The sequence below is a fragment of the Pan paniscus genome, chromosome 22 (assembly GCF_029289425.2).
Source record: "Pan paniscus chromosome 22, NHGRI_mPanPan1-v2.0_pri, whole genome shotgun sequence".
Classification (NCBI taxonomy): domain Eukaryota; kingdom Metazoa; phylum Chordata; class Mammalia; order Primates; family Hominidae; genus Pan; species Pan paniscus.
Genome location: NC_073271.2, coordinates 29,161,877 through 29,185,408, shown reverse-complemented (window position 1 = coordinate 29,185,408; position 23,532 = coordinate 29,161,877). Strand labels below are relative to the sequence as shown.

At 49.3% G+C, this 23,532-nt stretch overlaps 1 protein-coding gene across 1 annotated transcript; it reads right to left on the bottom strand.

Moving 5' to 3' along the window:
* Window positions 1–488: 488 nt before the first annotated feature.
* Window positions 489–2,806, bottom strand: OLIG1 (oligodendrocyte transcription factor 1). The gene has a single exon (XM_034947904.3). It carries the CDS (start codon window positions 2,656–2,658, stop codon window positions 1,840–1,842), a length of 819 nt encoding a protein of 272 aa, XP_034803795.1. The 5' UTR covers window positions 2,659–2,806; the 3' UTR covers window positions 489–1,839.
* Window positions 2,807–23,532: the final 20,726 nt, after the last annotated feature.

The window sequence follows — 23,532 nt, the reverse complement described above, 5'->3', positions numbered from 1 at the left end:
GTGAAGACAATTCCAACCTGATTTAAATGATAAGGGGTAGGTGGGTGCAGCAGCGGGAAGCTCATGCTTGTGTGGTATTAAGCTTCTGTCCAAGGATATAGAAAAGGTGGATATCCTGGAAAGATGTTGAGCTACAATTTTATGATAAAGGTATTGCTTAACCCATTTTCCAGGGGATGAAGTTGTAATTAAAAAAGACCTATGCCTGAAGCTTGGCAAAGAATGAATTCCTGGAATTGCCTCTCTCCCTTCTCTATCCCATTCTCTATCCCACCCACCCACTTACCTATAATCCTCATATTTCCCACGAATGCCTGAACTTGAACTACAGTTGCCTGTTCATTGGATTATTTTACAAATCAGGAAGTCACATTTTAAAACGTGGGACCCCGGTCATTTACCTACCTACCTTCACCCCGAGGTTCTAAATCCACTAGGATACAAGGACTTTTTTATTACCAAACAAATCAGACAAAAAATGTAAAAAATCAGACTTTAAATGTTTTATTTTGTTGATTCTGTACAGCGTCAGGAAACAAGGTTAGAAGTAAAATAAAGTGCCAGTTAAATTCGGCTACTACCAACAACCAAAACCTTAAACATAGAAAATCAAAGTAAACTGCGGAAAGGTCATAGCATAACCTTGGGTAAAGGAATTTGTTAACGTCTGTAACAAATCGAAACTGACTACGTATGTAGCTCTTCAACTGCAAGACGGCGAGAAGGAAGACCTGCGGGCCGCGCTGGTCAAGGGCCCGGCCCGCTAAGGAACAGCGGAAAGCGCCTTCCCGCCGTCGCCACCGCAGCTGGGATCCGCCGAGCAGCGGGCGGTTCAGGGCTCCCGGTACTCCTGCGTGTTAATGAGAACGTTCATTAGCGCTCTTGACAGGACGGCGACTGTGAGACGCCTGGTTACCTATTTTAGTAAATCAGGAACACTGGATGCAAGGCGGTTGGTTTTCGTTTTTAAGCAAGCTTAAATGTTGGTTACGCTACTTTTGGGGAAAGGGAGACGAAAGGTGAATCTCGAGTTTTAAGTTGCTTTCTAAGAAACCCCCAGGATTTAAGAGCGAAAACTCTCTGCGACAAAACACTGGATACGCGAGTCTTAAATACAGCTCTCCAAACAGTTGGTCTACAAAAGCGGACCCACGTCCCAACCCAGCGCACCCTGCGTTGTCCTCGCCCCTACCCATCGCACCCCGACGCCGACCACCTGTCCGCCGAGGGTCCGTCCGTCTGCCACGTCCCAGACCGTCTGCACCGCCTAACTGGTCTTTTTCTGCCTCTTGAGTTCCGGCAGCCTCCTTTGATAGGACCTGGCCGGCGGGAACAAGGGCGCCCGTGGCCTCTGGCGGAGGAGAAGGAAAAGAACCACCCCTCCGCCCCCGCCACTGCTCGAGCGCAGCCCCTAGTACTGGGAGCCGGCGTGCTCCGCTCCGGGGAGGTAGCGCTCGGGGATGGCCTCTCGCTGCACCCGGGGCGCGCCAACCACGGCAAGGCGCCCTAAATTCTACATCGGCCCCGCGAAGCGCGCAACTCCAGGGACAAGGAGAGAGATGTGCTGGGTGAGAGCGAGCACTTTCTGCCTAAAGCCGCTGGAACCGACCCAGAACCCCAAACTGCCCCGAGGCGCCATCGAACATCCGCTCTGGTCACTTTAACGTCCCAGGGGTGGGGGCGGGGAAGGGGGTGCCCGACAGTCCCTTCCTCTGGACTGGAAGGTTCGAAATGCTTTCCTTGCTCGGCCTCGCTCTCCCAGACGCAGGGAGCAGGGGCGCGGAGAAGCTGAGCGGAGGGAGGCCGGGCCGAGGTCGCGCCCCAGGCCCAGGCCCGCCCTCACTTGGAGAATTGCGCCTGCACGGCGGCCAGGCCCAGGCTGGCCGGGACCAGGTGCGGGAACTTGCACACGGCGCAGGTGCAGAGGCCGGGGCCGCCTGCGCCGCCGCCGGGGAGAGCGAACTGGCCGCACGGCGGCTCGTCCAGCGCCAGCGACAGGTACTTGGCGGGGCGCAGCGCGTCGGGGGGTCCTACGGCGCCGGGCGCCAGCAGCACGGAGCCGGGCGCGGCGGCCAGCAGGGGCAGCCCGGCCAGCAGCAGGCGCGGCGCGGCGGGCCCGGCGCCCTCGCCCAGCGCGCGGCGCAGCTCCTGCAGCGAGCTGCCCAGCAGTAGGATGTAGTTGCGGGCGAGTAGCAGCGTGGCTATCTTGGAGAGCTTGCGGCCGGGCGCGCCCTGGCAATGCGCCGCTGAGTAGGGCAGGATGACCTCGCGCAGGGCGTCCATGGCCAGGTTCAGGTCCTGCATGCGCTTCCGCTCGCGGCTGTTGATCTTGCGCCGCAGCTGCTGCTGCTGCTCCTCCTTGGCGTCCGGCCGGGCGCTGCCGCCCGGGTGCGCGCCTGACCCGGGCCCGGGGCCTGGAGGCTCGGCCGGCGCCTCCGGCTTCTCGCGCGCAGCCTTGGGGAGGAGGGGGGCCGTCGTGGAGGAGGAGGAAGTGGAGGAGGTGGAGGAGGAGGTGGAGGAGGAGGAGGAGGAGGGCGGCTGCCTGTAGCCCACCAGCTCGTAGAGGGAGGCCCCGAGCTGCAAGTCTCCGGGCCGCTGTGGCCGCAGCATGGTCCCGGGGACCGCGTTCACGCGCGCCTGGGAAACCGCATAGTACATCTGGGAGGCGGTGGGGGCGGCCGAGGACGCCCTTCAGGAACGCCCTGGGGTGGGCCGGTCGGCAGGCCGCCCCTCCCCGCAGACCTGCGCGCGGGGAAACGATGGTGGGGCCCTGGCCCGCGCCCTACCCCTTTAAACCCGGCTTGGGAACCTGCGGGGCAGCGGGTGGCGGGGCGCAGCCAATGGAGGCGCGAGGCCGGGCGCAGCCGCGTGTTCATTGGCTGCTTGTGCCGGGGCCGCGCGGAGGTGCGGCTGGCACCGCTCTAGGAGGTTATTGTGAGCGCCTGTGCCAGCCGCGCGGGACAGGCCCCCTGAGCGGAGTAAGGGCGCCTTTTCAAGGCAAGCAGGGCTGTTGAAGGAGGACTGGTCGCACTGGTCAGGCTGCAACTCACGTGCCTTCCTCCAGCAACTGTCTACTCAAAAACAACCTCCCTCATATTTTTTTTAAACTGTGATCACATATTCATAACATAAAATTTACCGTCTTATGTTTAGAGTACTGTTCAGTAATGTTATATGCATTAGTGTGCACATTAAATTGATTTAAATTAAATTCACATTGTTGTGCAACCCATCTCCAGAACTCTTTTCAACTTGCAACCCTGAAACTCCACCCATTAAACAACTCCCCACTCCCCCCCACCCAATTTCCTGGAATTCACTCTTCTGTTCTGTCTCTATGAATTTGTTCTACTCTAGGTCCCTCATATAAGTAGAATCATACAGCACTTGTCTTTTAGTGACTGGCTTCTTTCACTTAGCATATTGTCGTCAAGGTTTATCCATGTTGTAGCATGTATCAGAAGTTTCTTCCTTTTCAAGGCTGAATAATATTCCAGTATATGGATATACCACATTTGGTTTATCCATTCATTCGTGGATGGACATTTGGGGTGCTTTTGGTTGTTGCGAATTATGCTGCTATTAACATGAGTGTATCATGTTTTTTTTTCTTAAAATACATAATTTCCTGCCAGGTTCAGGTCGCTAAATTTCTGGACTAAATGACAAGTAGCATTAGGATATTTCCTCCCTGCTGCTCCCAACCTCCTTCCCCATCCCTCTGATTGAAAGGTCTTTAGGGACAAAGGAGCCTTTGGGTCGGGTTTCTCTCCTCCCCGAAAGGGATGGTCTATCAGCAACTTGACATTTGCTTAAGCAAAAGTCACTCAGAAATTGGCCTCTTATTAGAAACAAAACAAAACAAAACACCCACATAGTCCTATCGGTTGAGGGTGGGAATGAATCATTTTATTTGCCAAATAGAATAGCATTACTTGGTGTCTATGGACATTTTCTGCCCCCAGCAGCAGTGCATGCTACTATAACTTGTCAATGTCCTGGGGAAGAGGGCATCTTGGTGGCTGTGCTTGCTGGTTTCAGGGCTGCTTTGTTCTGGTTTTCTTCCACCAATATTTGCCACATGGGTTCACTCTGATCTTTGCTTCTGACCCCCAGCTCTGCCTGTAGCATCCTGCCTATGCCTCAGGTTCAGCTCCAACCTTGCTTTCTTCTGGAAGCCTTGGTGATTTCTCCTCTTCCTCCTTTCATGACTCTTGGCAAACCATTGATAGGATTTCTTCATAGCCTATTGTGTTATGTAGATACCATCTCTGCATTTGGCTATGATTGTTTTACGGTAGGGACCACCTGCTCATTTCTCCATCTTCCTGAAGCCTAGCACAGTGCTTGGCACTTACTGTGTGTCCTGGAGGTCTCTAAAGATGGTCTGAAATCTCCCTTAGCTCAGAGGCTCATCCCTTAAATGCACAAACTCCTGGCAATGCTCTAACCCAAGCATTTTCCTAAAGGTTTCATAGAGAGGGAAGGAACCTGGTAAGATCTCCTGCCTCTCAGAGGGGCCTGGCCTGACATGGACGTGGTGCTGGGGGCCCCACTTTGGGAGAGAGAGGGAAGCCTTGGCAGGAAGGAGCTGAGTGCTTAAGCAGAACCATACTAAGCAGGAAGGAGAGAGAGAGACCAAGGGAAGAGTCTTGAATGTTTCAAGCAATTACGTTTAACACCTCACTAATCATTTCGCCTTCTGTTGAAGCAGCTTGCTTTCAAGTCATTTTTACAGACACTTTTACGTTTGGTTCTCATGGGGCCCCTGTGAGCTGGGCATTTTTGATCCCTTGATGTCCATGATATAACTGAGGCTCCCAGAAGGCAGTAGATTGCTCTGTGCCTTCAGACAGGACAGGCAGAGCGGCCCCACCAAGGACTGGCTTCCTGAATTCCCTCCAGCAGAACCAGGCTCCCAGGAAGCCCAGGAGGGGGCCATGATGGGGCGGGTTGGGGACTGGGTGTAAGGATGGAGGGGCCAGCCTAGACTGTGCCAATATTGATGAGTTGGTGGGTTCCAGCCATGTTCCCCAAGAGAGTGTCCCCAGAATCCTGCCACCATAAACCCTGCTCCAGCCTCTTCGGCAATGCCCACCCTCACTGTCAGGACCCTCTGTCCTGTAGCTGAGGTGCCAGATTGGGGCAGGCCCTGGTGACATCCCCCTCCGGCTTCCTCCCCTGCACACAGCCTAGGTGGGGCCCGTAGGGTCTTACCCTGCCAGCAGAAAGAGGAAGTGAACGGGGAAGATAAAATCTAAAGCCTTGGCCGGTTGCCTAACTTGTACGCTCCCCATTTCCCACCCACAGGAAGGGGCACCCAGGAATCAAACAGATGGAAACACACACATGCTGCCTTTCCCCTCTAGAAGCACCCCTCTTTCCTGTGGGTGTCCCTGAGGGTTTTCTTTAGACCTAAGTCTCACCTCATCTCCTCCTTGTAAGACTTATCTCTCCCCCAGCCAAGGATACTGTCAACTGGATATGCTGCATATTTCAGTGCCTTGGTAGAGGGCCTCAGAAGAGGGTTCTGGGTGGCCATCCAGCTCCAGCCTGGGCACGGGATTTGGGACTGGTTGGAGCTGGTGACTTGGATGGTCCCTTGTGCTGGGCTGAAGCAGCGGCATGCAAAGTGTGACAGCTGGCAAGGGCCAGCCAGTTACTGTGGCCGCTGGCACGGGCCCCGGGGTCTGTCTCAAGGGGAGGCAGCTGCTGCGGCCTCCCACATTGAGGACATGCTTGGGGAGCAACTTGTGTCCACCATAACAACCGCTCTTTTCTTTGCCTAAAGGGGCTTGTGTGTGTGTGTGTTGGTGATTCCTTTCACTCTGCAGAGGTGTGTGCCTCAGATTTCCTTTTCCTTGTGTAGAAACCTAGTGTCTCCTGCGCATTCCCCTGTCCCTGCCATCTACTCTTGCTTTGGGTCAAGAAGCTTGGACCTTGGAAATGGCAGACACTGGGGACTCAAAGCCTCAGTGATGTGTGAGTGTGTTTCAGATGCAGCACCATCCCTCTCCTCTGTAAGAACAAAGATGGGGTGTACTGCTGTGAAGCCCCCTGTTGTCCTGCATGAAACCGTCCTCTTGCAGAAGGCCAGCAGAGTAAACAGCTGCTAAAATGTGCTGCTTAACTGGCTAGAGCTTAGACCTCTAATGGAATAATGAAGTTCACTTTTTAAAGTGCTACTTACTTCTAAGAAGGTCAATATTCTTTGGAAAGTTTAAATTACCCAGTAGGTGTTGATATTTACACTGTCTCTAGGAGAAGCGGAAGCCTTGTCCGTTGTTTGCCCTATATCAGGTGCCCCCATCCCATCCAAATATAACTCTTCCTGGAACACAAAGGTCAGGGAAGGAGCTGCAAAGAGAGTAGCCCTTAGCTTTGTTCTACATTTCTCCTTTCTGGGTAGAGGAGAGTAGTAGTAGAGAGAGAAAATTGGGGAAGAGTAAATGGATTACCCTTCGGTAGTTGTTCTTGGACAGGGAGGACTCCTTGGGGATGCTTGATCCCATCTCATCTGGGACCAGCTCACCAGAGTCTCAGTCACACTTAGAAGCAGTTCAGGTTAAATAAAGATTCCTGCTGGGAAAATGTGAAAGAAAATGAGTTTTGTTCACTTTGACAGAGAATACAAGTTAAACAAGTAGTTGTAAACTGACACAATGTTTATTGTTGCTTACAATGTTGTGTAGTTGTTGTGTACAATGCAATATAGTTGTCACAGTTGTCTTTATTTCCAATGTGGAAGGACATAGGCAGTTATACAGTGTTCTTGGTTCTGATGACAACACTCAAGATTATCGAATGTCATGGGTTGTGTTTTGCAAATATTATAAGAAGGTTTATTTTATTTTTAATAAATGGCATTGTGGCTTAATACAGTTTATTACTTAAGGTTATTTCTGAGCCTAAATTTGTCTTGTGATGCGTGTGTGTGTGTGTGAAGAAAAAAATAGGAAAATAAATTATCAACTGTGTATTTTGGGGGTTTCCTTTTAATTAAAAGTGTTTTTTTTTTTTCCTGAAACAGAATCTCACTCTGAAACCCAGGCTGGAGTGCAGTGGTGTGATCTCACTCACTGCAACCTCCGCCTCCCAGGTTCAAATGATTCTTGTGCCTCAGCCTTCCGAGTAGCTGGGATTACAGGTATGTGCCACCACACCCAGCTAATTTTTTGTATTTTTAGTAGAGACAGGGTTTCACCATGTTGGCCAGGCTGGTCTCGAACTCCTGACCTGAAGTGATCCGCCCACCTTGGCCTCCAAAGTGCTGCGATTACAGGCGTGAGCCACCACTCTCAGCCTAATTAAAAATCTTGATATAGATTTTGGTGACATAGCTCAAACAGATGGGCATGCCCTCTCTCCCCACACAACACATACACTCTCAGAGTGACCTAACAGATGTGGAAATTTACATTGCTTCTGTGAGCACCAAACAATAAAATTCTACACATTGCTAATAAACATGCATTTTAATATCTCTGACTGTATATGTGAAAAGAACTATTCTTTACAAGAAGTTTCACGTAATCATTGTGAAATGCATTCTAAAAGAGAAATGCATCGTTTGTTTTATAGATGTTCAGAGAGTTTCTGCCACATCAAAACTTGAAAGCAGGTTGGTGGATGGGAGGCAGAGAAATAGAACATAACTGACAGAGGTTCGCAGAGGGAGTGTGATAAGAATAACTGTGAATGAAGATATGGGTATGAGCACATGCAACTCGGTGTCTGAAGAGTTGGTTTGGGGCAGAACAAAAATATCCTCTGAGCCTCCCTGAAGGTAGTAGCTGAAGCCAAATGTTTCCGAGGCTTACACTGATACAATAAAAAGAGACAATTTGCTTGGAAGGCTGTGGCTAATTTATAACACAATGTCCAATGTCATGGTTAGTTTTGTTGCAAAAATTTGGCAGTTTAACCCAGAGTCTCAGGCAGCCTGAAAAGATGCGAGCGGTTCTGGCCGCAGCATCTCTGGCTTGCTGGATGTTCCGAATGGTTCAAACAAGCCCTTTCATAGAGACGCAGGGCCAAGTGCGCTCAAAGGAATGAGGGAAACAAAGGTGGCTCTGAAGTCATTTCCCCGCACTGGGTCCAGCCATCCGGTTTCACTCCTTCCCCATTGAACCGGCAGAATGCAACAGGAAGAGCGGGGATGAAAGAGAACAAACAGGCCGATGTGTTTGGGGAGAGAATGGAGAGAGGCCGCGGCGCTGAGCTGCTAAACTTTTTCATTCTAGGTTTTCAGAAAGGAGTGAATGATGAATTATAGAAACCTGAAAGGTAATAAAATATGGGTCACTGAAGCGCTGAGGCCAAGTTCCTAAAACACCTGCAGAGGCAGAAGGTTCTGGAAGTCAGTGCAGCCCCACAGTTGCCCGGGCAGACACCCTGCCCGAGACACAGAAGGGGACTGTTCACAAGCTCACCTGTTGTTTTCCCGTTGGCTCCCGGTCCTTCCCCGTCTGTAAGAGCTGATGGCTGGATCTGACTCCAGATTAGACCACCAGGGGAAAAAGAAAGGCCGTGTGAAGACTTCCCAGGGTGCAGTTAAGGAGACCAGAGCTCCAAGGCCACCGCCTTTTTCTCTCGGAGGCGCTCTGACCTGGAAATATTAACTCAGTGGTGAGGACTATCCGAGTTGAACATGCAAATCTTCTTCCCTGCAATATTCTAAGGCTTTTCTGCTCAAAGGCATGGACTGTTTATGTCTTACAAAGAAGAGTCCTGATCCCCAGATTGGGGATAACAGCAGCTATACTCATCTGAGCCTCAGTTTCCTCATCTCTAAAATGGGAGTAATAGTATTTATCTCCTAGGGTTGTTGTACAGTTGAGAAGGAAATGTAAGAGAGGGCCAGGAGCAGTGGCTCACCCCTGTAATCCTAGCACTTTGGGAGGCCAAGGTGGGTGGATTGCTTGAGGTCAGGGGTTCGAGATCAGCCTGGGCAAATGGCGAAAACCCATCTCTAGGAAAAATACAAAAATCAGCCAGGTGTGGTGGTGTGCAACTACTTGGGAGGCTGGGGTGGGAGGATTGCTGGAGCCCGGGAGGCGGAGGATGCAGTGAGCCATGATCACACCATTACACTCCAGCCTGGGCAAGAGAGCAAGACCCTGTCTGAAAAAGAGAGAGAGAGAAAGGAAAAGAAAGAAATGTAAGTGAGATGTCCCACCCAGAGCCTGGCACATAGCAGTATCTCAGTAAAATGATTAACAGTAGCTAATGTTTATCGAGTGCTTGCAATATGCCAGGCACTACAGCTAATACAACCTCTGAGCCTGATTCCTCCCACATATTAGAGTGCAGAGTCTGTGGTTAGACCCTTGGGGCTCCAACTGAGCCCTGTCACTTACTTCATTTATGGTTTCCATTCAGACTAACACAGTGTCCCAGCTCTATTTGTGTAAGTGTGTGCCTTCTCTGCATCCAGCATATGCGGTTTCCAGCCCCTTCTGTCCCTGGGCTCGCTGAATACCCAGGATGTTCCACTCATATGACCCTGTTTCAGGGATGCTGTCCTGGACACACTAAGCCAAAATCCAGCAACAACTTGCTAAAGAAATTGTAGCTGGGCACGGTGGCTCACGCCTGTAATCCCAGCACTTTGGGAAGCCAAGGCAGGCGGATCACCTGAGGTCAGGAGTTCAAGACCAGCCTGGCCAACATGGTGAAACCCTGTCTCTACTAAAAATACAAAATTAGCTGGGTGTGGTGGCGGGTGCCTGTAATCCTAGCTACTCAGGAGGCTGAGGTAAGAGAATCGCTTGAACCTGGGAGGTGGAGGTTGCAGTGAGCCGAGATCACACCATTGCACTCCAGCTTGGGCAACAAGAGTGAAACTCCTTCAAAAAAAAAAAAAAAGTAAGAAAGAGAGAGAAAGAAAGAAAGGAAGGAAGGAAGGAAGGAAAGAAAAGAAAAGAAAAGTTGCAGAGATGGGAGCTCAGTGTGATGCTAGACACCCTTGGAGAGAGAAAGCTGTCATGCCAGCTTTGAGGTTGGGCTACGCGGGTTGGAATCCTGGCTGCCTCATTTATTAACCGTGTGACTTGGGAAAGATGCTTACCTGTCAGTACCTCAGTTTCCTCTATCTGCAAAACAAGAATGAAAATCGAATTAATCTCCTAGGAGGGTGGTGATTGAGTGAGGTGATATCTGTAAGGCACTGAGAACAAAGTGAGAACAGCGTTAGCTGTCATTATCATTTTACCAAGCCTTGTTATGAGTTGATTGTGTCCCCAAAATTCATGTTGAAGTCTTAACCCCCAGTCCCTCAGACTGTGACCTTACTTGGAGATAGGGTCATTGCGGAGGTGATTAGTTAAGATGAGCTCACTAGGGTAGGTTTCTTTTATATATATATATATTTTTTTTTATTATTATTATTATACTTTAAGTTCTAGGGTACGTGTGCACAACGTGCAGGTTTGTTACATATGTATACATGTGCCATGTTGGTGTGCTGCACCCATTAACTCGTCATTTACATTAGGTATTTCTCCTAATGCTATCCCTCCCCCCTCCCCCCACCCCACAACAGGCCCCGGTGTGTGACGTTCCCTCTCCTCTGTCCAAGTGTTCTCATTGTTCAATTCCCACCTATGAGTGAGAACATGTGGTGTTTGGTTTTTTGTCCTTGTGATAGTTTCCTGAGAATGATGGTTTCCAGCTTCATCCATGTTTCTAATGCAACATGACTGGTGTGCTTATAAAAGGGAGAATTTGAACACAGACACTCACACAGGGAGAACTCCATGTGAAGATGAAGGCAGAGATTGAGGTGACACTGAGATCAGGGTGACCCTGCAAGACAAGGAAGCTCAAAGATTACCAGCAACCCCCAGACGCTGAGGAGGGCCTGGAGCAGATCGTCCCTCACAGCCTCCGAGGAACCCGCCCTGCCGACGCCTTGATCTTGGACTCCTGGCCTCCAGAAGTGGGAGACAGGACATCTCTGTTGTTTAAGCCACCCAGTCTGTGGTACTTTGTTGATGTCAGCCCTGGCAAATAGATACAGCCTCTGAGCCTCACTCCTCCTATGTGTTAGAGCACAGGTCTGCGGTGAGCCCTCCAGGGCTCAAACTTAGCCCTGCCACTTCCAAGTTTATCAACTCGGGCGAGTGACTCAACCTCCACGTGCCTGAGTTAATTCACCTGTAAACGAAGCTCATAATGACACCCAACTCACAAGAGATTTTTAAAGCAAGGATCCGATGCGTATCTGGCTAACCATCATGTTCACTGTTCTGTGTAGCTTGTTTTGGTGATTTCTGGGGACCTTGAGTCTGAAGGCAGAACTCTGTTCTAGGTCAGATTACCTGGGGGTCTTGTTCAAGTGCAGATTCTCATTCAGTGGGTTTGAGTGGGGGCTGAGATTCTGTTTTTCTTTTTTCTCTGTTAGAGATGGGGTCTTGCTGTGTTGCCCAGGTGGGAGTGCTGTGACTATTCATAGATGTGTTCATAGCTCACTGCAGCCTCAAACTCCTAGGCCCAAGTGATCCTCCTGCCTCAGCCTCCTGAATAGCTGGGACCATAGGTGCACAACAAGACACCTGGGGTATTTTCAATAAGCTCCCAGATGAAGCTGATGCCGGTCAGAGGACCACACTTTAAGTAGTGAGTAGCGAGGGCCAAGACGACCTCGGCAGGTTCCGTCAGGGATCATGAGACTGAATTTGAATTTTACAAGAAACCTTCCTTCCATATCCATGTCACTTAGGCACATGAATATTTGACGGAGTGCCCAACCATGCTTAAAGAAAGAGCAAAGTCGGCTTTGGAGAAAACGATGAGGAAACAACTACGGGCAGACATCCTACCTCTCGGGAGGGCTGCTCATTGGCGACAGGGACAGATTCGGAGAAGCCTGAGACCTCGGATCGGTCCTGCCCCTGGGAGAGGGGGTGGATGGATGACACGTGGTGGATGCGTGATTACCTGGAATGGGGCAGGGTGAAGAAGCCATGTGCCTGGAACATAGGCCAAGCCCATTCTTCTGTCTGGCCTTGGCTCCAACTGTTCCTTCTGCCTGAAGCCTCCATCCAGGTCTTCTCAATGTTGAGGTCTTAGTGAAAATGTGAGCCCCCAAAGAGACCTTCTCAGACCACCCAACCCAATGGCCACCCTCCAGTCAGTTACTCTGTGGCCACTCCTCCCTGCTTGATTTTCCTCTTGGCACTCAGCAGCAGCTAAAGCCACCTCGGCACCTACTTGCCTACTTGTTTGTATGTGACTGTTCCTCCTGCTCTAGAGGCTTCCATGAAAGCCCTGCTCTCAGCTGGATCCCCAATGCTTGGACAGGGCTGGTCCCTGAGTAGCTGCTTAATAAAGACTTGGATGAATGAGTGAAGAGGATGAATCTAGACTGACTGATCAAAGTCCTCTGACCCATTCAGGGGACTTTGGTCAGTCATCTACTATGGTGCAGAGCCCTGTTCTAGGCCCTTGGAGAAAGTGTGGATTCCCTGCCTTCTAATCATTTGTAATCTGTTTGGGGATATGAAGGATGCCTACGTGAACGTCTGCCTAGCAATATCAGGTTACCAAGAAAGGCCAACAGTGGTATGGACGAGGGGTGAAGCCTGTGTGTTAGAGCTAGGGGAGGTCATCGGAGCTGCTGTAGACCTGAGCACACACATGCACTAGTAGATCTTATTAAAATGCAAAGTCTGGAGTCTGGTTCAGTGGGTCGGGGTGGAGCCCAAGGTTCTTCATTTTGATAAGGTGCCCAGGTGGTACTGATGCTTTGGTCTGAGGACCACAGTTTGGAGGACAGCAAGGCTTTACTTTTGAGGGTTGGGTGACGGAGAGTTTGCTGGCAGCTGAAGTGTCTTAGAGGGGGTCTGATAAGCACAAGGAATGGGTGGGTTGGGGGGTCAAGAAAGGGACAGGCAGAGAGGCGGAGTAATGAGACCATTATGTATGGAATAGAGAACGGGAACAGGATGGAAGGACAAGTGAGGAGGATGGGGGAAAGGAAGGGATAAAATAGGGAAAATTCCCCAGCCACAGCCACTGTGATCTGCACCCTCCCTGCAGTCTTCTGTTTTTAATAGCAGTTTCTAGAAGGATTGAGACACTGGTGCATTGCCTTCCTCTGATCTGTCAATCAGTCAGAACGTGTTTTCAGAAATGTTGCAACCTGAGATTGCCCAACAGGAGTTGGGCAGGGGCAGAGCTAGCTCAGCAAAAGAGGCTGCTTTGAAGTCCAGGTTTGTGGGTGCATGCTCTGCAGCAGAGGTCTGTGGTCACCTCTAACTAGCTGTGATAGAGATGTTCCCTGCAGAGGAATAGCCCCACACTTATTTTTTGTAAACCACCTTCACATCTGTTATCTCATTTTAGCCTTACGGAACTCCTATGGGGCTGGGCAGACAACTGTTCATTTTGCAGATGAGGAAGCTGAGGCCAGCCCAGTAACACTTGATGCAGAGCCCTGGCTAAACAGACCGGAAAGAATTGTTCTCTGAGTCTCTCATACTGTGCCTCTTGCCTCAGTGCTCGTACATGTTAACATGTGTGCAGGATTGGACACCCGCAGTTCTTTGATCAGAAAAGCCTTCCCAGGAAGTTTGCAGAATGATGATCTCTTGATCACCAGAATTTTCTTGCCAGGTTGGGATGCGGTCCAGCCTCATGGTGCTAGAATATTCTAGAATCTCCCCAGGGTGGGCTTGGCCTTCCGTCAACTCCCCGCTGATGGGAGGGAAAGCGGTGCAGCTGTGGCAACTGGCACTGCTTCCCACATTGCATGGAGACTAAGGTCAGAGTCAATTTCATGCTCCTTCCTCCCCTATTATGACCTTCATCATCCTGGCGCATGGCAGCTGCTTGTCTCCAAATGAGGAGACAGGAAGTATTATATCACTATTAATAACATTTAAGAAGAGCAATAACACCATTATTAACTCCTGTGATTCTTCCCAATTTGAGTGGTGGGTGCTTTTAAGTTCTGCAGAGTGTTTAGGGCAAGTTTTCTTTGCTTTACCAGATCAGGGACTCGCCTGCATTGTTGGACTCTTGCCAACAGAGCAGAATTCATGTGCCCTTTATCAAAGGGAAGAACTGAGGTGGCTGTCACTCTTCAGGTCTAAAATTCTGCTCTGCTGAGAGTATCAGAAGTCAGTATTAGCCTGGATCAAAACCGCGTCTCTGCCAAGGACAGGAGATTCCTGGTGCCCCCTGCCCTGGGCTGGGTTCCAGCTGGCTGGGTCACCCATCACTGGCTGCTTCTTGGTTTCGTCTGTTTCAGGCCCTGCCTGCTCTGAGCTGGTGGAACCCAATGGGGCACAGGGGGATTGCTGCTGCTGGAGAGGCTCGCTGGGATGCTCTCGGGATACAACTTTTTTCTGTCACTCCCCAGCCCCGCCTTTATGCCGCCTCTCAGCCCATCTGCAGTAGTGTGGGTTCAGGATACCTTCATGGGCCTCTGGAGGTTTGCACTGTAAACAATACACTCAACAGACAACTCCAACTCCCCATTCACGTCTTTCTCCAGCATCCACTACCCATGTTAAGTTTTGCTCTCTTTCCACCCTTTTACCTTTCCAATCTCTCTGGCTCCTCCCTGCATTATTACACATATTAATTCAGCACAATCCTGGCCCCAGCCCCCAGCTCCATCCCCCTGCCCACCCGCTAACAGAACTCACCCTCTTCCGAAGATGCATTTTTAACTTACCATACTCTTGCAACTCATCATTCTTTTCCAGTCAAAAGCACTGCTTTTTCTAAGAGGACTTCTGGTGAATGACTTCTCTATGTCTTATTAATCGTAGATGCCGACTGCAGCCCAGAGAAAGGGAGGCATCGTGAGCTGGCGACAGCCCATATTGTGCCCACTCTGCAGGCTCTTTGGATGTTCACACCCAGCCTCCTTCCCTGGCCTCCCCCAGCACTGTACTGCAGATGGGTTCTCCACCCTGGCCAAGAACTCCTGGGCAGGCCTCTGAGCCCACCCATTTCCCACACTGCTCCCTGTTCTTACCCTCCCTGCTCTCTTGTTCTGGAAGCCATATGGATGTTGCAAATATCCCTGATGCTGAGGCCACACCGTGGCTGCATGTCTGTGGGAGACTGTGTGCTGAGTGGGGAATGCACTGATCATCCTGATTACAGACTGACAGTGGATGCCTGGTGCCTCCTGTTCTCTGTGGTCATGGTTGGAATTAGAGCTGCCCCTGGATGCTCCGACTCAGCCACCTGCCCTGGGCCTGGACTGCAGAGGCCCCACTCGGGCCCCGACTGGCTGTGCCCCTTTCCATGGGTGAGGAGTACTCAGGGCCATGGGGACCAGTCCACCCAGAGCTTGCCCCCATCCTGTGCACGTGCACGAGGCCCGCAGCACAAGACGGAGCTGGGGATGCGGAGAGGAGAGGGACGGGATACAGGCCATGGGGCCTTATTTCTCTTGTTTCTCCTAGGTCTCACAATATTCAGAGTAGCCTCATTTGACCCTTCAGTTTTTACTTTCTTCTGGATAAATGACCAATGTCCAAGCTTCCGCTAATATGCATAGGAGGAGACCACCCTGGCTTCAACTCCAAACAAAATGTAAACCAGGCAGGTTGTCTGTTCTCTCTTGAAAGCCTTTGTAGCTTTCTAACACACTGAGGATTAAATTCAAGGGCCCAAAAGATTCTACCCAACCTGACCCCTGAGCTTTTGGGTTTTTGGAAGCAGTGGCCATATTAGAAGTTGGACGGTCTTGCTTGAGGCTACACTGAGAGAGAGAGAGAGAGAGGCCCTGAGACTGCACAGGGGTGGAGTCGGGGGAGGGTCTGTCTGCCTCTCAGACTCCCTGTCCTGCCCCTTCTCCATCCCCGCTCCCAGCCCCAGCCCTGCAGTTACCTTGCTCCAACTGCACAGGCCCCATGGACCTTTCTGCAATGCCCCAGCCTCGTTCCTGCCTCTGCACCATTGCTCTTGCAGTTTTCTGTCCTTGGAGCACCTGTCCTGCGGAGCCTCAGGGTATACACACTTCTCCAGGTTTCTCCTCCAAAGTCATCTTATCTGAGCTGCCTTCCCTGCCCCAATATCCATGTAGTAACCATCCTTTTCCCTATAAGCTTTGCTTTTTTTCCAGCCTAAAATTATATTGTAAATATTTTTGTCCCCAGGGCCTAGGACTGTGCCTGGGACATATAAAGTCCAGGATAAGTACTTGTTGAATGAATGAAAATCCAGCCATGGATTTTGTTTGGCTGCATAAAGAGAAAATCTCTGCCACACATCTTTATTTTTTATTTTCCATAGAGATGAGGGTCTCACTATGTTGCCCAGGCTAGTCTCAAACTCCTGGCCTCAAGCAATCCTCCGGCCTCGGCCTCCCAAAGTGCTAGGATTATAGGCATGAGCCACCATGCTTGGCCAACCACACATCTTTTATAGAGGCATCTTGACCTTGGGGAAATAAAACGTCCACAGCGGACATAACAGACTCCAATACCCCACCCCACACTTCCTGTTTATCTTTTCCCATTTGAGGGGAATCCTGTCCACCACTGTCCTTTTGGGGTTACTGCACAGCCTCAGACAGTGTTCATGTGCAGCCAGCCTCCATTTATCACCAGATGCAAATCCCGAGGGAGCTCAACTCCAGCCTGCTGCACAAAGGCTGTCAGATCCTCCGTTCTCCTCTGCTAGATGTGCACAAATGCCCACTAAGAGTCCGTGGAGACCAGGCACCCTCTGCTTTCTCATGTTGGACTTCCCCCTGAGGCTGTTATCAGCCTTGAGCAATTGCTTACATACTGCAAACTGCTTTTGTTCACATTTGCGCAGGGAGAATTTTCCATCCTTGGCTAGATGGTGCCATCCATGTTCATCCATTGCCAGTACTCTCATGTGGCTGAGAATTAAGTCCCCGGGGGGAATGGCAGACCCAGCCTCTCCTGTGCTGTCCTGAGGGGAGCACCACTCAAAGATGGAGACTGATCTGTTCAGCCCTTGCAGGGGCAGAAGGTGGAAAGAGTGAGCTCCTAAGGTAGCTGGCTTCCAAAGATAGCCCCCACTGCAACACACCTCCAGTACCCATGTCTATGTGTAATTCCCTTCCAAATTAAATCTGGGCTGGCCGCGTGACACACTTTAGTCAACAGGATGCAATAGAAGTGAAGTTATACCTGTTCTGGGCCTAAACCTTAAGGAAGTCTGGCAGCCTTCACTTTTGTGTTTTTGGAAGCCAGCTGCCATTTTAGAAGCTCAGCCAGAGGGGCCACATGGAGAGAGGGAGAGATGTCCTGAGTCTACATGGAAAGAGAGGAAAGGGACCCAAGACCTCAGACCTTAACCCAAGGCCTTGTGAGCCCCCCACCGAGCAGATCCGGCCAACCCCCTCCATTTAAGCCATCCGTGCCAATTATTAAGTGGTGACCCTGACTGATCCTAGCTGAGGCACCAGACACGGGAGGGAAGAAGCCATCATGGACATCCCAGCCCCGCACATGGAGCAGAGGGGAGCCATCCCCATGATACCCTCTCCAGACTTCCCACCCTCAGGGTCTTGAGAAATCATGAACTGGTGGTTGTAAGTCACTAAGTTTGGAGATAGTTTGCTCTGCTACAATATAGAATTGAAACAGCCCCCAGCCCTTGTGTGTGCATAACTCTTGCCTGCATTTCCTAACTGTAAAAATGTTTCCATGGGTCTGACTCCCCCTGCCAACCACATACAACAAGAAGAGCTGTCTGCCCCTTTGGGCATGGGAAGTGCGTCTGACTAGGTGTTTCTGTATTGGACATAGGCATATCACATGGAGGTAAACTGCTGAGGAAGCCCCTTGTATTTTTTTATTTTTTTACAAACATTTGCATTTAAGCTCTATGGATATTTGAGACATCCGAGGAAATAAAAAGTTCAAAACATTGTAACTGGGGAGGTGGGAGATGGAAGACCTTCAGGTGACTCTGAAATAACCTCACGCGGGGGCATGCCCAGCTTCCATTCTTGTGTCTAAGAGATTTGTAGAGTTATTTTGCATTCACATTAGTGAGATTGATGGTGGCCAGTTGTCACCTTCATTAATAGTAAAGACAAAATGGCTCTATAAATCTCTTAGACATTTGGAATATGCCTGAAAACAATATGTGGCAGTTTTTCAAGCATCCCTATTTTGGGCCCCAAGGCACACATGAGACTGTGGAACAGTGTGGAACAGTCTGGAATAATCTAGAACAGTCTGGAACAGTGAAAGGGATGAGCCTAGTCCAGTGGCAGAAGCCCTGATCCTGGTCTTGGCTCTGCCATGTGACTCTGGGAATCTCTTGACCACATGACCCATGGAACAATATTAGAGTGATAATAACCTGACCTGCTGACCTCATAGACACCAAAGATTATGGAAAACTTTGGTAGAAGCATTCAAAGGGAGCTGCCTCCTTAGAAGGGATTCATGTTCACCTCACAAGTGGACCACTGAGTCCTCATCGGACATTGGGGTTTGTCTTCCAGGCTGATTATTTAATTTGGGAGAACCTTTCCAGTTGATACTTATATTGACATTCCATCTATTTTCCTCTGTCCTACCACAGTGGCTATCCACAACTGATGGGGATAAAAAGCTCATTGGAGTGCCCATAGGCAGCATTCTTAAATTGTTCCTGTTGATCAGTTCTGCCAGCTTATGGTCTGTAGGAGTGGAATGAAGTGATATCTGGGAAAACTAACCATTCATCTACCTCACTTGACAGCTGCTTCCTGATTATTTATTCTCTGAAATAGCTTTGGATAAGAGGAAAATAAAGCTTTGCTTTGTTTTAATTTGTGTAAAACAACTTCCCATTTCTGGGTCCACCATGTGACCAATGCATTTCTGCCTAAGGAGGATAACTAATAAAAATGACCTATTTTAAGGTCAGTTATGTTATTGCTATCAAGAAATGTATATGCATTATTGATGTCCATTCTCATGACAACTGGGAGAGGTAGGAATTTTACAAAAAAGCTGAGGTTAAATGGTGGATGCCAGTCACACTGCTGGTAGATGGTGGTGCTGGTGTTCAAACCCAGATCTGCCAGACTTCAAGAGCCCATTAACTTGCAATTATGAAGAGTATCAATTATCAACTGACCAGGTGGACCTCTTTCTTTGGTGCCTTAATTCTAGATCTGTCCAGTTAGTGGAAGCGTTGCGCTGATGCAGGTTGACAGTGTGCCTTTCTATAGTGGTCCAGATGGGGGATTCCTGGATTCCCTATAAAGAGGAGAGAAAAGCCAGTCAAGGGTGCCTGGGAGCTCTCCAGTCTCAGAGGAGTTAAACTGAGGGGTTCCCTCACGAGCTGGCGTCAAGACTTCCTACTGCTCTGTGGACCCATCAGAGGAGCTGAATGCCGCCTGGATTCTAGACCCCGTTCTATCACCAACTAGCGTGGTGACCTCAGGCCATTTCCCCTTTGGGCCCATTGCACAGAGGGGTTCAACTCTTCTCTTAGGTCTTTTCAAGTTCTGGCTTTCTTTGAAATAGAATTGGACCATTTTTAAAGACTCAAATTCCACCAGAGTAGCCCCTATGTAACAGTAGAAGACAAAGACAGAGAGGGCCTCTCTCTATTTGAAAGTGGTTTATTTTGCAATGATCTTAGAGGATGGGGTTGATATTTGGCCAGGGGACCTAATATATCTCCAGTCTGGGTGGGGAGTTAGAGCAAGTGGTGCTTTTGTATTAGGTCCCTTAAGAAATGGAAGAAAGATTCCTTTCCCAACATACCTTGGGAATAAGATATGTTGGAATTCTACCACCCAGTACCTCAGAAAGTGACTGTATTTGGAAGTAGAGGTAATCAATTAAAGAGGTAATCAAGTTAAAATGATTTCTTTAGTGTGGGCCCTAATCCATTGTGACTCATGTCTTTCGGCAAAGGGGAAATTTGGACACAGAGACAGATACGTATGGAAGGGAGATAACATGAAGACCCATGGAGAAGACAGCCCTCTAGAAGCCAAGGAGAGGGGCCTGGAACAGATCCTTCCCTCACGGAAGGAACCAACACAATTGACAGCTGGATTTTATACTTCTGGCTTCCAGAACTGTGAGCCAATAAATGGCTGTTGCTTAAACGACCCAGTTTGCTATACTTTGTTATGGCAGCATGAGCTAACGAATACACATTTCCCCAGAGGAGAAAAATTCAGGGAGAATTCCTGATCAAAACGGGTTTTCAGCTGAAAAAGGTTGGACTCGGTTCTGAGAAGAGGGTGGAGACAGACTTCTAAGGTGGGGTGTACAAGAGAATATTGGGGACCCAGGGACATTCTGGTATTCATCCCCTGTTTTCATAGTTTGCCTTTTCCAAAGAGAAGGTGAGGACATGGGCCAAGGCTTTTCCCCATTTGGACGCTCCCCTCCACTCCTATTCATCTGAAGGTATATTTAAAAATTGGAACTATAAGAATTTAAGTAGCTTTTAAAATTAGCCAAGTCTATTTTAGCTTCTAGTTGCCTTCCCTTTGACTGTGGGGTGGCCTTCCCTTCTGGACCCACCTAAAACGTGATCTGCTTTTCCACTCTGGCAATTTACAGCTCCTCAAATCCATTGTTCTTTGTGTTGGAAAATACAAAGTGCGCCCGGCCCAGCAGACCCAGATCCGCTCGGATCCCGAGGAGTGGAAAAGCCTTTTCTGGCCTGGCAGTTGCAGGTGACAGTCCTAACCAGTCCGGGAGCAGATGAGAAGTTCATAGGCTGTTAATAAACTGGAACCAATCGGTGAATGCGGGCTGATTGTGCCGGGGCCGGCTGGGGCCACAGGTCCTTGGGAGAGCTCGCACTTGCGTTGCCTTTATCTGCATAGAGCAGCATCATGAAAGCGCCGGCCGCTGTCAGTGTTTGTCACAGTGAATGGACATATGTCCCTCACACTAGCACGGGGAATATCTAATTAAGCTACACAATGATTGCTTATGCCCGGGGCTGTTACAAACAAGGCTCTGTCACTCTCCTTGGAGAACCACAAAATGGGAATTCTCTTTTAGTGCATGATAATGAATATATTTGAAATATATTAGAATTGATTTAGATCTCGCATTCTTAGCCCTTAAAAAAAAAAGCAAACAAATGCTGTTTTCACAAAAATATTTTGTCCTTTTAAGTCCCACAATGGGAGTGGGGTTGGGGATGGGGGTGAGGGAAGGCTGTCGGTAAATATCAGTGGGTTGATTATGGTGTTTGGTAGAACTTGCTTTCCTGTTGTTCTTAATGAATGAGTTAGGATTTTTGTGCCAGAAATTTATTTCATACATTAGCAGAGATGTTAATGTATACGACGTGGGGAGCCTACATGTTTAAGAGTTTTAAGGAGTGAAGATGTTTTTCTTTGTTGGACTTCCCTTTCCTTCCTTAGGCCTAGGTAGGACTCATAGGGAAATTTATTTAGGTTGGTGCAAAAGTAATTGCGGTTTAGGCTGGGCATGGTGGCTCATGCCTGTAATCCCAGCACTTTGGGAGGCTGAGGCGGGCGGATCACTTGAGGTCAGGAGTTTGAGACCAGCCTGGCCAACATGGTGAAACCCCATCTCTACTAAAAATACAAAAACTAGCCAAGCGTGGTGATGGGCACCTGTAATCCCAGCTACTTGGGAGGCTGAGGCAGGAGAATCGTTTGAGCCCGGGAGGCAGAGGTTGCAGTGAGCCAAGATCGCGCCACTGCACTCCAGCCCAGGCAACAGAGTGAGACTCTGTCTCAAAATAAAACAAAACAAAGTAATTGTGGTTTAATGGCAAAAACCACAATTACTTTTGCACCAACATAAATAGTTTTCTTTAAAACTGAATCATTTTAGCACATTGGACTGAAGTACTGAATCCCGTTTAAGACTCATGTTGCTACTTTAAGATGAACAGCAATTTTTAACAGGAAAAAATATGATCTTGGGTTAGGACTTAAGAAGTGAGTTTTTCCTGCCTTCCACAGTTATGACCAGGAAAAAACTATGGCTCCAGCCATGGAAGTGGGGACAGTGTGAAGAGAGCCCTGGCTGGGATATGGAAAACTGTGGGAACCACCTCAAGGAGTCTTTCATTACCAAGAGCAAAACCAGCTACATGATTTTTGAGCCTTAGTATGAAATGTAAATATGGGGCCCCCTTATTTAAAAGTCAGGAAGGGCTGACAGCAGAGCATTGACCACGTTCAAGGCTCTTCCGAGCACGGGGTTCTATGCCACTGACCCAATGGGTCATGCACACCTGAAGCTGGCCCTGCCCAGAGCCATTGTTCTGTACTCCATAAGGAGAAGGAAGGAGGTGGCAAGGGACAATTTCAAGTCCTAATTTCTATACAGTCCATGGTCCCAGAGTAGGTACTCAGATGAGATAGAATGAATTGAAAAATGAACTTCATATTGAACATGTTCATCGTCACCAGGTGAATTTCAAGAATGAAGGAACCCCACTGACATTGGCAGCTGTGTTTTAGAGACCGTTTTTTGTACTTTTCTCACTTAAAGTGTAGGACTGCCTCCTCTTCACCACCACCTCCCGCCCAAACTCTGCCAGAGTCCATCAGTGCAGAGAACGAGGTCCTTTTAAGAGCTAGGCATCTGGTAGGCCAGGCGGAATTCTGAGAAGTAAGAAAATAAAACTTCTGCCATCTTCACAAGTTAAGAAATAAAAAGCCTCAATTAGCATTCACGCAAATGTTGGGATCCCTGGCTGTGATTGGCTTTTGCCTACGGAGCAGGTAGGGTCTAGGGTACATCTGTCTCTTATTGGCTCCATCCCTATGACATATGCACAGATGAGGCAGCCTCAAATGTCCTGGCCCCTCTGCCTGGGACCCCTGGCCTACCCCTCACCCCGTCGGCTCTTTCGTGCTGGGCCTGCTACTGGGAAATGGGTCTTTCCTGGCACTGCCCATAAGCCAGTGTGCATGAGAAAATGAGCTTGTTTTCTTTAGGGGAGGGCTGTTGGAAAGACTTGTCAGGTTTTTGAAAAATTGTGGTAAAACACAAATACCTGAAATCTATGATCATAACCTTTTTTTTTTTTTTTTTGAGGCGGAGTCTCACTCTGTCGCCCAGGCTGGAGTGCAGTGGTGCAATCTCTGCTCACTGCAACCTCCGCCTTTTGGGTTCAAGCAATTCTCCTGCCTCAGCCTCCCAAGTAGCTGGGATTACAGGCGCCCGCCACCACACCCAGCTAATTTTTTGTACTTTTAGTACAGACAGGGTTTCACCGTGTTAGTCAGGATGGTCTCGAGCTCCTGACCTTGTGATCTGCCTGCCTTGGCCTCCCAAAGTGCTGGGATTACAGGCGTGAGCCACCGCGCCTGGCTGATCACAACCATTTTTAATTACAGCAACTGTTCAGGAGTGTCAACTATATTCATGTCATTGTACAGCATGTCTCTAGAACATTTTCATACCTGTTGGGTTTTTCAGACCCATCACCATGACCCCATAGGCCTTGGATTGCAGATATCCTATGGAAAGGAAGGACCCTTCAACATGGGAGGCACTTAATACTTGTGCATTACGTGAATAGAATGAAATGATGCTCTGTGCCTAAAGCCTCACATATGACCAGCCCAATTCC